Source organism: Pimephales promelas, chromosome 8 (genome assembly GCF_988280905.1).
Source record: "Pimephales promelas chromosome 8, fPimPro1.hap1.1, whole genome shotgun sequence".
NCBI lineage: Eukaryota > Metazoa > Chordata > Actinopteri > Cypriniformes > Leuciscidae > Pimephales > Pimephales promelas.
In genome coordinates this window covers 22,492,284-22,509,472 of record NC_142776.1, presented here as the reverse complement: position 1 = coordinate 22,509,472, position 17,189 = coordinate 22,492,284, and the positions used below count along the sequence as shown (strand labels likewise).

Here is a 17,189-nt window from a genome sequence, read left to right as displayed (position 1 = left end):
TTGCGAATGCCTAATACAGGGTTTTCACATTGGAGGTTTTCACGTTGGAGCTGTGAGTGTAAATTTTATTGTACAAGTACAAATATTTATTGTACAAGTTCTCAAATTCACATCTACATGCTCTCGAGTTTTACTCTTTTACCTTGGTGTAATCTTTTCCAATCTTCAAACAAAAGGAGCTGAATAAAATACTCTAAATTATATCAATCCACAATCTGACTTGTGAAGCAGCCTGGAATCCTAACACACACCAGGTTCGTTGTTTGACCAGAGGAGAACTGGCCCCCGACTGAGCTTGGTTTTTCTTTTTTCGTTTTGTCACTGATGGAGTTTGGGTTTTTGCCACTGTCGCCTCTGGCTTGCTTAGTTGGGGACACCAACCCTATCGGGACACTTATTCTTAATACTGATCGGCTTGCATTGACACCATTATATGAGAACTGAACTGAGCTGGGATGACATCACTGTTTTCTGCAGAGCTGCTTAATAATGAAAATGGACTCTTTTTATATTTGATATACTTTATACAGTTATTGAACAGAATTGAATCAACACAGCTAAATTCAGTTGAACAATGACACTATTTTCTTTTTGGAGCAGCTTTACAGCCAAATTTAACTCTTTTTTTGCATCATTGATCATTTTCCTGTTTAACCCTGTAAAGCTGCTTTGAAACAGTCATTACTGTATAGTGCTATACATTTAATGGTGACGTGACATTTGCTAAATGAATTTGTAAACTGTTAAAGAATAAGTTTGTTTGTGAAAGAGAAAGATGTTTTTCTTTTAAACATATATAATAAATATAATTTACTAATTATTTTGTTTAAAAATTGTGCTGTTGTTAAATGTTAATGAAGTGTATTTTGTTCATTGTTAATACATGTTTATATTAAAGTGTATTTGTTAATTTTATAATAAAAACCCTTTTTTAAATGGTTGAATTTGTGTTTCACTGTCTGCAAGTTTGTGGGCCACATCTGGGCCGGGGACCCAGCCGACTCTCAGCCAGATCCGTCTTACAGTGCCTGGGCCAGAACTGAGCCATTTAAATAAATAAGAGTCATTTTACAGTGCCTGGGCCAGACCTGGGCCATGTCAATAAATAAGAGTCATTTTACAGGGTGTGGGCCACATCTGGGCCAGAGGAAGTGGTTTGAGTCCGTTGTCAGTGTGCTGGGCCTGTTTTGGGCCGGGGACCCAGCCAGAACTGGGCCAGAATTGAAGCAAGGATAAGGCCCAGAGGTGGGCCAGACAAATTTTGCTACATGTCCAACGAGGATGGGAACTGCATAAGAACTTGAGAATGGAAATAATTATTTCTTTGACACGCCTTTAAAAACAGTGGACAGAAATTCTCTCTTGTAGCCTACAAACCAGCGTTCAGAATTGCAGTGTTTGCTATCATTATACATTTGAATCTCGTATAAACCCAACTGGGAAGGAGGACTGGCCACGCTGTAAGATGTAAACACCCGTGTGTTGTTTATTCCTGCAGGCTGTCACATAAGTTGAGCAGGAGAATGGTCGCCGAGGATCCCCAATCTCTCTTACGCGCTATACGCAGATTTTAGTTTCCACGTGTCTTTGTTGTTTAACGTTCATGCATGAAGTATTTGACATAATACTCACAGGAGAGTCGTAGGAAAAAGCGCATTCACTCTTGAAAACCCTGTCTCCTGTCCTCGGTACTCTAATGGTGGGCATGTACGGGACCAGTAGCTCTCCTAGATCTGTAGCCATCTTCACATTCCTGCTGCTCGCACCACTATGAGCCTCGCTGGAGCAGCGTGTCAGGCTGAAGATGATATGGGGCTATTTTAAACCATACAGACCCGACATTCCTCGTGGACCGAGGGATATGACGACGAAAACATTGGGACATAGAAGGGTGGAGGGCGGTGTATAGGGGAGGAAAACAATGGATTTGGATAAAGACTCAATATTTGACATTATTCACCCTGACGCAAATGGTGACGTTTTCAGATCGACGCTCAATGTTTTAATGCGTGTATTAGCAATGGCAGGCAGCGCAATTTTCTCTGCATGTTTGCTTTAATACTGAATGTACAAACACATTTATTTATTTTTTTAGCTTTTAAAAATGATTTTTTTTCTGAATTATATGTATTAATAGTTTCTTATTAGACTACCTATTTTTTATTTTTATTATTATTAAATGTTCATTTTGTTATGCATTTTATTATTGTATTATTATTTTTTTTATTATTGTGGTAAGTGATACATGTGAAGTTTGGTGTTTATTGTAATACTTTGAGCTTTGTATAAAAGGTGCTATACAAATACAATTTATCATTTACTATTATTATTAATTTTGTGCCAAAAACTATTTGCTAGTTGATTACCTTCTTATGCAAAGATTAATAAAATTATTCAAACTATTGAAAGTGGAGTTTTTTGTTTTTTGTTTTTTTTTGGGGGGGGGGGGGGGGGTTTACTTAAAGGGATACTTCACCTCTGGAAAGATGGATGTGTATTTAAAATGGGTAATTTATGCAAAAGAAATGTGAAAATATTTTTGAATTTGGAGCTTTCTAGACTGAGAAAAGCCAGAAAATATATTTTTGGCTTATGAAAGACAACAACCCCCAGAATGCACTTGCTTCGCTGCCCTAGGAGGCTACACCTACCGGTAACAGAGCGCAGTAGTTAAACAAGTCTAGGCTAGTGAGTCTCTATGATAAGTCTGCCCGAAAATGTGTTTTGAGATCTTACAAAATGTTCGGGATTTGGCTTTTACGCACATCAACCGATCACTTGTTTAGCGTTCATGTAAACACTACATTCAGATTTACCAATCAGAATGAATTCAGTTAGGTTGAAACAAAAGCTGTGCATGTAAACAATGAATGGCGACTGCAGCAATCAAAAGCTAAATCCAGGACATTTTATACGATCACAATAGCCGGACATGTCCGGGAAAAAGAGGATGATAACCAGAACACAGAACAAGAGTCTTCTAGCTTAGCTTCCAAAAAAAGATGGCTGACACTATGTGTACATCAGGTGTACATTATGTGAGTGAGATTCCACTTTATGCCAATGATCGGGTTGAAAACATGCGGTGCACCCTGTCTGTAGTTTTTAGCCTCTGGCCAAAAAATCCTCATATGACGGAAAATGACGATTTTTGCGTCATCAGAGGATTTTTTTCAAGGCAAAAAAATACATAAATCTCGTCTCAAGGATATAAGGGTGGAAAGCATGGTAATTTGAACAATGAACATACTACAGGTTTTCTTCTAATACAAAGCTTAATGCTACATCCTGAAGTATCCCTTTAAATATTAAAAGGCAGAAGAAATTTGAAGAAGTAATTTTATGAATAAGAGTAATTTTATGGAATGAAAGTTAATTTTATTCACACGGTTCTGAAACCATTTTATAATGGACATCATCTGATGTGGTGCATATGACTATTATGGTTACTGTACATTACTGCAATAATACATATATTTAGGCTTTGATTTCAATTCTTTTGTTGGTATTTGTTAACTTGAAAACCTGACTTCACTACACCTTTTGGACATAAAATAATTATGAATAATTCGGCCACTCTTTTTCATGAAATAATAATGACTGGAGACATGAGTTTTCAGGATTCTATAAACATAAAAGCACTGAACAGTTTGAAATGAGTAAATGAAGACAGAATTTGAATTTTGGGGTAAATCCTTGATGTACAACTTAAAAGAATACATAAGCGCAGTGACTTTATTGTTCAGATGATTAGTTTATTGGTGCCAGAGGCAAAGAAAAGGAAAAAAAAAAAAAAACATTTTTTTTTTTTAATCAATAACTACATTATACATTGTATAATGCCTGAATATTTTGGACAGGTATGCATGACCCCTCCTAGTTATCAGGGGATGACTTGGGGCTGTTGTCGATGAGATTCTTATCAAGTGTCTTAATTTGGAACCAGGGTCCATCTCCTTTTTCTCTCATGTGTCTGCGGACTTCAAGTTGTTGTTTTCTGCAAGAAAAATAGTGAATAATAAATTAGATATCATCAATTAGGTTACATAAAAACAAGACACAGTTCGAACAGGAGAGTCACGAACGCGCATCACAGAACAGGGCAAGGCGACCATTTGAGCTTATAAAACTTAAACTTTGTTATTTTTTTTTAAATGAGCGTTCGTTTCACTTGATAAGACCCTTATTCATCGCCTGGAATCGTTTAAAGCCCTTTGAACAGTTTGCACTGAAACTGTCTTTTGGACCTTGAACCGTTCCCAATGAAGTCCATTATATGGAGAAAAATCCTGGAATGTTTTCATCAAAAACCTTAATTTCTTTTCGACTGAAGAAAGAATGACATGGACATCTTGGATGACATGGGGGTGAGTAAATTATCAGCAAAAGTTTTTTTTTAAAGTGAACTACTCCTTTAAGTTTAATTCTTTACTATAGTTAAAGGGTTAGTTCACCCAGAAATGAAAATTAAGTAATTAATTACCCCCATGCTTTACCAACCCCGTAAGACCTTCCATCGTCTTCGGAACACAAATGAAGATATTTCTGATTAAATTTGAGAGGTGGATCACTGCTACATTGGCTCCTAAGGGATCGAAACTTGACGGCCCAGAAAGTCAATGAAGAAAATGTTTAAATATTCCATGTGATTACAGTGGCTCAACTATAAGTTTATCAAGCGACGAGAATACTTTTTGTGCGAAAAAACAAAAATAACGACTTTATTCGACTACTCCATTTCTTCCTTGTAGGCCTGAGACGAGAGTTCAAGAGATTTTCCACGATGCATGCACGAGAATTGCGATCTTCTTGAACTCTACTTCAGCTCAGTTCTTGCACATGCGTCGTGGAAATCTCTTGAACTCTCGTCTCAGGCCCAGAAGGAAGAAATGTTGGCTGAATAGTCGTTATTTTTGTTTTATTTCCACACAAAAAGTATTCTCGTCGCTTGATAAACTGATACTTGAGCCACTGTATTCACATGGAATATTTAAACATTTTCTTCATTGACTTTCTGGGCCGTCAAGTTTCGATCCCGCTTAGGCAGCAGTTCATCTTCGGAACACAAATTAAGATATTTTTGCAGGATCACTCCTCCATAGGCTTCTTAAGGGATCGAAACTGGCCCGCTCAAAAGTTATGAAAGACATCGTTAAAATAGTCAGAGTGACTACAGTGGCTCAATCTTAGGTTTATCAAGAATACTAGAAAAACGAGAATACTTTTTGTGCGCAAAAAACAAACATAAATAATGAATTTGTTATTTAATATTATTATTCAACTATTCATTTCCTTCTCTATTGGCCTCGAGATTTCACGTAGTGAAATTACGCAAAGCTTCTAGGTTGTAGCTTCTAGGATCACACGCATCACAAAAATGACCAGCGTCGCCCAATAGTGAGCCTACGTGTGACGTGCAACACAGAAGCTTTGTGGAATATCACAACGTGTAATCTCACAGTTCCGGAAGACAATACAATGCTGAATATAGTCATCGTTTTTGTTAATTTTGGGCCAAAATGTATTTTCTATTCTTCAAAACATTGCAACTAACCCACTGGTGTCACATGAACTACTTTGATGATGTCTTTATTTCATTTCTGGACAGTATATCGTACATACATTTTCAATGGAGGGACAGAAAACTCTCGGACTAAATCTAAAATATCTTAAACTTGTGTTTCGAAGATGAACGGAGGTCTTACGGGCTTGGAATGACATGAGGTTGAGTCATTAATGACAACATTTTCATTTTTGGGTTAACTAACCCTTTACAAGTATTTTTCATTGTTAGGTCACGCTAACAAATTAAACCTGTAAAACTGTAGAAAATTATACTGCGTGTATGTATATATACATTTGCATAAATAAAATAAAAAAAAAAAAAGAAAGAAAAAAAAACAGCAGAAAATATTAAACAAGATGTTTTACATTGACATATATGTCATTTATATGGTCTCATTTAGGCTTGAATCATGTGAAGGCAACAAACCTCATTTCAGCTTTCTCAGTCTCAATTTGGATAAGTGCCATCATTTTTTCATAGTCCTTCACTGGGCTGTCATAAAAGGTACGTGCGATCCAACGGGTGATGGGATGCTAAGTGATAATAAAAACAACAAATGAAAGAAAAGACATGAATCATTATGATAGCAACACAATTTTATTTATTTTTGTCTTCAATTAACAATGGACAATTTTTACTGGCATACACTTGATGTTTTTATGCACATTTTATAATACCTTGTAGTACTCCCAGTGCTCTGGTTCGTAGCCTTCAGGTATCTCTGCTAGCTCAGATTCTCCTGTTTAATGAATAGCAGACATTAATCAAGATATTATGGCAAGCTATGATTAAGTACATCAACTACAGGAAGGAAAAACTGTCAGGAAGGCAACATCAGAAACTTACCTACGAAAACATTAACATAGGTCACAATTACGGCCACAGGGATGCCAGTGTAAAGAATGTAATTTCTCTGGTGTAATGAAGCAAGGGAGGAGAGAAAGATTGAAAAAAAAAAGTTATATGAATAAGAACAAACAGCAAGAATAATATGCGAATGAAGTAAAGTACTTATAACAGCAGGCTTTACCAGCAGGTAAAGAAATCTTCTGTCATAGAAGTCAGTGGGCTTGATGATAAACATCCTTTTACCATGGCTCCCATGACGGACAACAACTGTAAAAGAAAAGGCAAAAATAATAAAATAAATAAATAACAATAAAAGGGCTTGGCATGTCAACATATCACTAATATGTTTTAAGTTAAATTGCAGACAAAACGCTATTTTTATTCAATATAAGTTCAGTTAGAAGTTATAATATGTTCACGTTTTTACAATTTAAAGTGAAAGTGTTACGTACACAATGAGGGCCAAAATATTGTGCTTGTCTAACTTAGTTAATTGCTTGCAGATGTATACATATATATCTATCGGAAGGTTTACAGTGAGGATTGTTGTTAAGGCCAGCTTGTGCACTTGGCATGCTAAGCAAGCAAAGCAAGGTCACTGCTAGTTTTAATCACCCTAACCGGTCATACCGCTGAATTTAGCAAAAAATAACTATCTTTACCTTGTTCTGAACGTGCAACAGTCCTGGAGAGTAGATTTGAAGATTGACATGTTCGTTTCAACGGGTTTAATCTGGCTGCAAATGCAGCCGCCGTCCTCAATACACTCATGCCCACCATGACTGTTGAGGGTGCGCGTGAACACACGGGCTTCACTGATTGGCTCATCTAACGCGGAGTTTAGGGCAAATTAAAAGTTCGAATCATATTTATTCTTGAAACCATGATGAGTACAGATTTACTGTTCAGTTTGCTGAACTACTCTGTTCAATTCATGCTTATGGGTTTAAATTGTGTCTAAAAGACTAGAATCAAATCCTTATATGTAAAGCCATTTGGAAAGTATCAAAAATAAAAGATAAGTGTGCAGGACAATGGTTCCACTTGCAATAAAATTTAATGTGATGTTATGTCCAATGACAAAAAAAAAAAAATATCTTAATAAAAAATATACATTTTAATAAAATAATCAATGATAATTGAATAATAATAATAATAACATTAATTTAAATAAGTTTAATAAATGCTATTTTAATAATATTGAATAAAATAATTATAATTAAATCAAAAACAAATATTTAATAAAAATGTTGTTACAAATCATTAATAATTATATGAACTATAAAATTGCATAAATACATCTATAAATGCACAAATAAATAAATAAATAAAAATACAGATATAGCCATTTATATTACAAAAATGTATTTATTTTCACTACATTTGTTTCATTTATTTATTTCTACTTTTATTTATTTATTTATTTTTCCTGTTTTTGCACAAAAACGTTAGAACTTTTAACGTGGAGAAATCACAGGGAGAAATATTTTGTGGTTAATATTCTACTGTCCGACAGGTGGCGCTGCACGTTTCCGTTCATTATTTCGTTTGACATTGTCAAGATGGCTGCGGCCGTAACGAGTCGCTTGACTACTGCAATCTGCAGACAATTTCAACGTTTTGTCAAAGTGTCTTCACACACACAGCCTCAATATGCAACACAGGCGCTTTCCACATTTCACTCGTGTCAACAAAGGTATGTTTTTCTTGCTGATTATATGTCGGGCTTAAATGTCAATGCATCTTGATACAGATAGAAAGAAGCATGTGTGTCACCAATTATGTTGATCTCTTTCCACACTTCTCGGAATTTAGACAAATGTGTGACTCGTGGTGGTTCAGAAGTCCCATGATTAACAGAGCACTCCACACATCTTGTGTTAGAAAAGGATTGGAAGAATTTTTTGACCTGCCAGAGAACTGGGGTGAACTTACAGTTAAATCAGGTAACGCTACTTACCTAAATGTTTATTGTTCAGTTTCTATAAGCTGTTGGTTGTCTAAAAACCTAAGGTGCTCCCATTTAGACAGCATTTTTGGGGCATCCAATACACTCACACACACATATAAATAAGAAAGCTACTAGGTTTTGAGATAGTCATAATTATTTACCATCGTCACTTGATTGTGTTTGACTAATATTGTTGTCTCATGATTTATTTTTTGTAACCTCATAGGTGCTCCGTGGACTGCCAAACAGCTTAGGGTGAAAAGTAATGAAGACTTACACAAACTTTGGTAATTTATTTATTTATTTGAAGTTTAAAGACTTTTAAGAAACATTGCAACAAATATTCATCCACATTTCTTTTGAATTTCTAAGGTATGTTCTCTTGAAGGAAAAGAACATGTTACTTACTATAGAACAGGAGGGGAAACGACAGTGTGTTCAGATGCCCAGTCCAGAACGCATCAAAAAGGTATGAAATGTTACAACTATATTTAAATGCAGTTTCTGTTGATAAAATGGAATAACCTTGAATACTGGGACAGTACCATGGTTCAGTGATGATGCAGTGTTTCTGTGCTTAATTACTCACCCTCATGTTTTTCCAAACTCTTAAGACTTTTGTTCATCTTCAGAACACAAATGAAAATATTTTTGATAAAATCTGGTGAAATTCATAGAGAGATTGTAAATAATAATCTACATGAATTGAGCAGATTAGTCCAAATTTTCTTTTAAATCAAATAAATAAACCCTGAGTGAGCATAAGACTTATTTCAAAACCTTTTTTTTTTCCTCACTGACCTTAAATGTTTGAGAAGTAGCATACATACTTCCATGGTGCTTTTTATAAGTAAAACTACTTTTAACTCTAAACTGGATTTTTCCAGTTAAGTTCTTCCCCCACTGTTCTAAAAGGAAATATTTGCACAACTTGTCAAGTTGTATTCTTGGTTTCATGATTTACTCTTTAATGAAATGACAGCCAAAACAAGCAGCTCTTAGTTCTAAAGTTTAAACACATCTGAGTGAATCTGTGTCTGTTCTGTGCTTGCTTTTAATAGGTTGAAAAGTCAATGATGCGTCTTGACACTATTGTGAAAGAACGTGAGGATGCTCTGCGCTTGCTGCAGACAGGACAAGAGAAAGCTAGACCAGGCGCATGGCGAAGAAATGTCTTTGGCAAAACCTTCTGGTAAGCAAATACAATTTTTTGCAGATTATTCTCTTTTGCACATCTATTTTGTGTAACTCAAATTACAATCATGTTTGTTCATCAGGTACCGCTTCATGGAACACCCAATCCCCTGGCACCTTAATTCGAGGTACAAAAGGCGGCGATTCTTTGAACCATCACATGTCGCCCCTTACACAAGGTATGTCTCAGTCAGGTCTATAGAAAAATGTTACCCCATCAAAGTAACTATTTAACTTTTAGCATTTTAATCGAATGGACATGGTGCAGAGCCCCCAAGGGGAAATTATATTTCAAAGCTTTTGAGTTCAAACCCAAAACGTTGCATTTTCTTGCAAATATTTTTCATTATTTGCGAGTGAACTAGGGGCTCTGTAAAATATTTATTTACATGTGATTTATTCAAATAGATGATATAATTATTATTATTATATTTTTTTCAGATTATATATTTTTATAAAGAAATTATTGCATGTTCTTGATGCATAGACATGTTTAACTCTGCTGTTCTGAATTTTAGGTTAAGCCTTGAAAAATACCTGAAGAACAAAATGAGGAAAGATAAAAAAGAAAAGAGAAACCAAAAAAAGCTATCAGCAATGTTTCCAAAAAAGACTGCACATGCATGAGATCATTGAAAAGGCATTTCACATTTAATATTGTCTTTTCAACACGTAATACTTTTCATTTCTCATAATACGTTGTACAGTCAAATAATAAAACCAAACTTGTAACAGAGACTGTTTGTGTAGTTACCTTTTTTTAATTATGTCTTTCCAAAGATGTATATTATTAGGATAGGATTTCTTGAGTTCAAGGGACACATGAAGTATAGATTTTTCTAAATATGCAAGTATGAATAAACCAGTCGAAACGTACTAAATATGAGAACAAAAGTACAGAATCACTGCATTGACAATCTAACCTAATCAAGCAAAATGAGATAAATTTAGACCATTTTAAGACAAACAATTTTATTCCCAAAAGAGCCGATTTGTTAAAAGCATAACAAACATTTGGTTTCTGGTGGTGCAAAAAAAAAAATGAATCAACTTTCCTAAGCACTGATACAGTTAAGGGATTATAATTCCCATGTACCAAAACACAACCTTGACACTTATTTAGAATGAATCAGATGATCAGAAAAGCCAAACTGGATATGAAAATATTATGTGGAGGAGTAGAAAATAGTGCAACCACAATAAACTGTTTAAAATATGGTTTGTTTGCACTAAAAATAACAGCAATTGTCCTTGTTAGTTCCTGAGTCCACTAAGAAGGCTTTTTCTACTGGGTGGTATAATTCTTATTTTCATCTCTATCAGAAGGCAACCTGGTGTTGCAGGAACTGGTTAGGGGCACTTCCTGTCAACACACTGTTTCCCACCTTCCTCATACTCCTGTTTAGAAATCCACATTTGCTGGAAAGTTCCCTAAAGAAAAAAAAAATGATCATATGAAAATGTCATCTGATGCGGTCAGTGAGGATGCTGTCAGTTGGCAACATGACATCATGACTTTTGCGTAAACATACACGCCACTTTCGAGTCAAATCTCTACGCATTTTGTGCTATCCGCGTGTATCCGTGTATGTCTACGCCATTAACGTTCGCGTCATTCCGCGTGTCTGTACACGCCGTCAAATGTCCAGTCATAAATGCCATTAACCCCAGTGACGGTTAAGTTTAGGGATGGGGTTGAGGTAAGTCATATATTTATATAACGTTAAGTCAACGGCGTTCATAAACACGCTGAAAAGAGATTATGCGTCTTGATAGCACGCCAAAAATGGAAATACGAATTGGCGTGTCATACACGCGTTACTTCATGAGATCAGTCTGCAGCTGGGCATCATTGATTGGACCTTTCCAACAGGACAACGATCCCATGCAATCATGCCTCAAATTCCACCAAGGCTTGGTTGCAGACGTAGTCCTGGAAGATTCCATAACAGTCACCTGACTTGAACCTCATAGAAAATATCTGGTGGGATTTGAAAGAGGTTGCAGCATGCAAACTCAAGAATATTACTGAACTGGAAGCCATATCTCATGAGGAATGGACTAAGATTCCTCAGAAACACAGCCAGAAGCTTGTGTCTGGGTTATCTACCTCATTTGCAGAAGGCAAAAGGATGTTCTATCCAGTATTAAAATGCTTACCATTAAAGGGTTGAATAATTTTAAAACATCAGAAATCATTAAAAGTTGCATTTTCAGTTGAATTTGGGGAACATTTGTTGTGTTAAGCTATTTTGATTAATTTTGTTTGAGTTGTTCATTGCAAACTCCTGAAAGTATGTACGTTTTGCCAATAAACCTGGGATGATTTTGCAACAGGGATGAATAATTTCGATTTCAACTATGAAGTTATCCAGATTTTGATCTAGTTATACTGTACTTAGTGTGGTCTAGCACAAAGCTTTCACAGACATTGCTTTATGTATTTCCCTGGGTACATATAAATGTAAGGAAACACAATTCCTGACATGTCAATGCCCACAGACCATTGGTTCTTCGCCAAGTTGTAAGGATCACTCAGTGTGTTTACATGTACCCTCATAATGGGGTTATTGAGTGAATCATAGTAACCATTTTCATATTAAAGTACTTGGCATACGCTGATTTTGATCGCAACAATCAAGCATGTAAACATTTAATTGCATCTCCCTATCTTCCTCCAGATGCAACAGCAGCAAAGGCAAACCCAGCATTGCGATGTACATCATGGCAATGATTTTTTTTTTTTTAATTTGATGCAAGTATGTTAACATGCATACTGTATGCCTATCGAAGTGTGGTATAACCATACTTATTAGCGAATAATCAAAATTGCAAGTAAACTAGAGTGAAGAGTTCTGCTCATGTCATGTAAACATCTTACTGTGAATAAGACCTTACTCTGATTATTAAAAATAATTACATAATTGGTCCACATGTAAACGTAGTCACTGTCGAGTCCAATTGACTTTAACTTAAGCAGAACCATTTCCCCTGCTAAAGCCAGTCACATTGCAGAATGTTTTGCCCAGAAACAAACTCAGATTACAAACTGTCTCTCTGCCTCTCTACGTTGGTATTTTGAGTGTGATTTATTATACTCACCAGCGATGCGAGGATGGAGCCCCCAATCCAGGCACTAAATCTGCGCTCAACAGTTGTGTTATTGGCTATCAATTTCAAGCGCATACTCTGCAGAGAGGACAAAACAATTCATGTTATCAAAGCACTGAAGACCCAACTGACATTCTAATAGACCTTTTCAGGATGCAGCCATTTTGAATTTAACACATGAAAACGAGGCTATGAGAGATAGACTTGGTCTTTACAACAGCACACCGTATTAAACTTTGTCGCTGAACAATAAGTATGTTTAACAACGGTGCAATGCTTTGAACACACGCTATTATATCCCTCACATCCTCATTTTCATTCTTGACATTAAATATGGTGCTACCCTGACTAAGGGTATAAAGCAAAAATACAAAGTGCCACTTACTGGTGGGGTCTTTTGCGAGAGTTCTCTGTTAAGCCTGTCTGTAAACCCTTGGATGAGAGTGTTTCCTCCTGTAACTACCACACTGCCATACAGACCCTGTCAAAGAAAAACAAGGGCAGCATAATGTCACTTGCATTGACAGCACAGACACAGGACATGTAAATGAACAAAAAGCAATATTTTGAAATCTTACTGGTCGAATGTCTATGTCACACATGCCAACACTTGTAGTCACAACATGGCTGACTCCCAGCATGGTGTTCCCTGATAGACCCTGTGAAAATTAAGACTAATGAAAGTTAATACAAGCAATTTCAGAATAAAACTTGAACAGAGTAAAGATATGTCTTACCTTAGCATTTGAAGGATCAAACAGGCCCTCAGGGATTTTAAGTCTTTCCGCTCCAAAATCACAGTTGTACCCATTAGGCAGCTCATAGTGAACAGTGGGCATTTGGGCAGCTACTCTGTAAAGGGCAGATTGTAACAATGTGTTTTTTTTTTACTTTTTATTAAGATGACAAGCATTTAATATATACAAAAACTCAAAATCAATAAAAGTGAATTATGACATATAAACTTGTAAATGCTATATATACACTTCCGTTCAAAAATCGATGTGTGCAAAATCTGTGATTTTTGTTTTTAAAATTTGCTTTCAAAATTTAGATTTTGTAGTCCCTTGTGCTGCATTTATTTAATCAAAAATGTAGTAAAAACAGTACTATTGTGAAATATTGCTACAATTTAAAATAACCATTTTCTATGTGAATATATTTTAAAATGTAATTTATTCCTGTGATGGCGAAGTTGAATTTTCAACAGCCATTACTCCAGTCTTTAGTGTCAAAGAAATCATGCTAATATACCGATTTGCTGCTCAGAAAACGTTGCTTATGTTGAAAAGAGTTGTGCTGCTACTTAATATTTGTGTGGAAACAGATACGGTAATGTGCGGGGAAAAAAATGTACTTACTGTTCATCATAGGATGAATCTGACACCTGTAGCACAGAGGCCTGAAAATCCTGTATGACAGTCTGAAATGACAAGTAGCAATATTTAATACATGTTAAAAATGCACTTCAGTATATTAAGTAACTTTCGCTATGATTCAGTTCCTATCGCTTACATTACACATATAGTTATGCCATGAACGGGTAACTTGAGGTAGTTTCTCTTTCTTCTTCCAACTGGCGGGGGCTCCTTCACGAACTGAATCCTTTAAAGAAAAATTAAACTCATTTTACTTTCTCCCAACCACCTCAAAAATGTAATAAAAATTGCAACCTCCAGAAAGAGATGATAGTATTCATAAAATAAAAGAGTAAACTTCAGCAGGCCTCACCTTTGACGCAATCATATACGGAGGTACTATTTCAACACTTAACTCTTGGAACAACTCTCTACACTGCATACTCATGAAGTCGCCAGCAAGAGGAGACTTTACAATGCCTGGAAGATCATAAAACACACATTATAGAATATATACATACATGACCTTTGAAAATGGCTTTAAAAAATAGTATCAAAGGCTATATTCATGATAAAATGAATTAAATAAAAACTAGATAGACTAGACTAAAAATCAAACAAAAATAAATGCCATTAATATTTTGTATTAACTGTATACAACATTCCAATAACAAAATCATTCAGTTTAAATATTTGATAGAAATTCTTAAAAAAAAAAAAATCCGGTGTAAAAACATTAATGAAATGTGTGAATTGAAGTTAACTGAAGCATATTTACATTAAAAACATGACAGTGTAGTAAAATATGCTTGAAAAGTCTAAGTGATTCAAATTACCTTGTTGTAGAACATAACCATCATGCACTGGAATAGCTGTTGTGTGTGTTGACCCACTGTCTAACACTAAACCTGTGGATCGCCCATTGGCAAACCTGGAATGCTGAGTAAAGGATTTAACATTTCATTAACCCTGGTGACCACCAAACAAGCGTGATGAGACCGCTGAAAAGACGAGTATCGGTCCACTTTCACTTTCAGTAAGTTCCATATACTTAATAAAAGCTGACCAGTCAGGTTGTGATTGTAGCCTTTAGGTTCGGTGTTATTCAGGGATAGTCGAATAAATTAACCAATCAGTAATACCCTTGATCAGCTCTACCAAAGTGGATGTTTTTCCACATTTTTATTAAATTTTGATTGAAACTGTGAAGCTGCTTTGATCCAATCTATATTGTGAAAAGCACTATATTTGACTTGATTTGTTAAAATGCCAATGTGAATGCTAAGTGAAACAGGAAGAATATTTTTTGTTGTTGATCCAGACCAAATTAACCGAACTACAATGTGAACACACCCTAAATCAACTATTGTCATTCCTCTGTTACTGTACAAGTATTGTCCACCGAAAGCAACTCTAAACACAAGACATTGTCTTCTACAAAGACCTGGATCTTAAGCTAGCCAATTGAAATGTAGGATACGCAGACAGGACAGCAGATTTACACAAAAAGAAAGCAGGAATGTTGTAATGCTCAAACATTAGCTCAGTCAGCTTCTCTCTCTTCACTCGTGTGTTCCACTGCAAGATAAAGAAAATAAGATCACAGGAAGTTAAGTGAAGCATCCTACCTGATGGCACAAGTATTGTGTGATCTGCAGATTAGATTTATGACATAAAATCAACATACCGAGGCCTCTGACATCAGGACTGGATGCAGACTGGGCTCTGATTTGAAGTGCATTTTGTAGGTGTGATCTAAAATGGCTTGGAAACTGTCCCAGTCCTCAACTTCAGAGAGAAAAACAGTCAAATTAACGTAAAAACATAAATACCCGTAAGGCACTTTATAAAAATGATATGCAATAGGAAAAGGGAGAAAATATGTTCAGAAAAAGGCGGATTCGATCTCGAGTCACTCTCCACAAAAACGTACTCATCCCATTTTTGAGAGGTGACATGACCTCCATGTTCTCTCTAGGGACCCTGAGCTGGTTAGTGTCGATGTAATAGGTGGTGCCGCTCTGCTTTCCCTTCTCTCCATCTGTCTCCATTGGTGTACTACCATCCTCCCGGTCCAGAGTCACACCGATCACAGTAGGAAAATCAGCCTACAAACCACAAAACAAATGCATTTTGCTCAGAACTTGTGTCTTTCAGCGTTACCACCAATCTATGAATTATGGATCCATCTTACTGTTCACACCTTGGGACAATCTTCTCCTGCATATCCAGCTCTCACGGAGTATGAACCCATGTCAAAGACAAGAGCTCCAACTTCATCTGTGCAGAAAGAAAAATGTCCAAAGAAAAACTGATGAGGATACAACTAAAGGGAAAACGCGTTCATTATTCGTTAGATAAAATAACAACACTGCAGTCAACACAAGCGAGTCCGTTTTCATACATAAATCGCCCTGCATTTTTTATTTACTACGCACTCATTTAGCAATTTTCATCTGTAACGTTACTCTGCATTCTATTAAGCACAGAAACCTGAAACGTGGGCTCCGGTTTCATTTTCACAAAATAAGAAAAGAAAAAAAAAATCAAAATCATGCTAGTTTGACGGCTAGCGAGCTCATAAACGTGGCGCATTCATTCATTTGATTCTCCCTCCAAAATCGCACTTACCTCCGCCATACACGCCGCCACTCATTTTTAAGTCTGATAAATACTGATCGAAGATAACTACTTGATTTCTTGCTCTTAAAGCTGGGATACAAAATAAGAAACGTTAGATTCGTATTTTCACTACCACAACAAAGGAAACGAATCAGACATCTTTGTCTTGGAGAGGATTATGGTGGCCTGCGCTTCAGGTGCATTTAGCAGCGCCACCAATTGGCCAGGAGGACATGTAGCTACTGACAGAATGAACCGTAGACTGTAAAAAAAAGGTATGAACCGGTAGTTGAAATTCAACAGCCAATGAATACTTTTATCTGAAAGTATAAAACATTTATCTGAATTTATTTGCTCTGAATTCACCCCTTTGAAACTATTTTACTTTGGAAACCATATCTGAATGTATTTGTTTCGAATTTGCCTCTAAAATTTAAATAGGCATTAAACATTTCTTGATTTCTATTTTAAAAACCTGCATTTCGATTAATATTTTTTTCAATGCTCACAAATTCAGATTTAAAGGGATACTCCACTT

The 17,189-nt window shown here is 35.9% G+C and overlaps 4 protein-coding genes across 7 annotated transcripts in view; 1 reads left to right on the top strand and 3 right to left on the bottom strand.

Moving 5' to 3' along the window:
* usp13 (ubiquitin specific peptidase 13) overlaps window positions 1-2,002 on the bottom strand; it is a 34,268-nt gene extending 32,266 nt beyond the window's left edge. For 3 of the 4 annotated variants that reach the window (XM_039691689.2, XM_039691690.2, XM_039691691.2), the window contains exon 1: window positions 1,633-2,002. In XM_039691689.2, the coding sequence (XP_039547623.2) occupies window positions 1,633-1,743 (111 nt within the window). In that variant the 5' untranslated portion in view covers window positions 1,744-2,002. The remainder of the gene's footprint in view (window positions 1-1,632) is intronic. The other variant, XM_039691688.2, reaches the window with a different exon arrangement.
* A 1,732-nt stretch (window positions 2,003-3,734) lies between these two features.
* ndufb5 (NADH:ubiquinone oxidoreductase subunit B5) lies at window positions 3,735-7,255 on the bottom strand. The gene is made up of 6 exons (XM_039691700.2): window positions 7,078-7,255; window positions 6,597-6,682; window positions 6,413-6,479; window positions 6,244-6,305; window positions 5,993-6,099; window positions 3,735-3,997 (listed from the first exon to the last, which is right to left on the bottom strand). The coding sequence occupies exons 1-6, from the start codon at window positions 7,241-7,243 to the stop codon at window positions 3,877-3,879; spliced, it is 609 nt and encodes a 202-aa protein (XP_039547634.2). The 5' UTR covers window positions 7,244-7,255; the 3' UTR covers window positions 3,735-3,876.
* Window positions 7,256-7,944: 689 nt separating this feature from the next.
* Window positions 7,945-10,298, top strand: mrpl47 (mitochondrial ribosomal protein L47). The gene is made up of 7 exons (XM_039691669.2): window positions 7,945-8,111; window positions 8,231-8,361; window positions 8,593-8,653; window positions 8,739-8,835; window positions 9,428-9,558; window positions 9,644-9,739; window positions 10,079-10,298. The coding sequence occupies exons 1-7, from the start codon at window positions 7,978-7,980 to the stop codon at window positions 10,185-10,187; spliced, it is 759 nt and encodes a 252-aa protein (XP_039547603.2). The 5' UTR covers window positions 7,945-7,977; the 3' UTR covers window positions 10,188-10,298.
* On the bottom strand, window positions 10,190-16,867 carry actl6a (actin like 6A). Its single transcript, XM_089134169.1, has 14 exons — window positions 16,661-16,867; window positions 16,233-16,309; window positions 15,963-16,137; window positions 15,717-15,817; window positions 15,510-15,607; window positions 14,866-14,960; window positions 14,403-14,509; window positions 14,187-14,276; window positions 14,033-14,094; window positions 13,409-13,523; window positions 13,250-13,330; window positions 13,057-13,152; window positions 12,663-12,749; window positions 10,190-10,991 (listed from the first exon to the last, which is right to left on the bottom strand). The coding sequence occupies exons 1-14, from the start codon at window positions 16,683-16,685 to the stop codon at window positions 10,911-10,913; spliced, it is 1,290 nt and encodes a 429-aa protein (XP_088990295.1). The 5' UTR covers window positions 16,686-16,867; the 3' UTR covers window positions 10,190-10,910.
* Window positions 16,868-17,189: the final 322 nt, after the last annotated feature.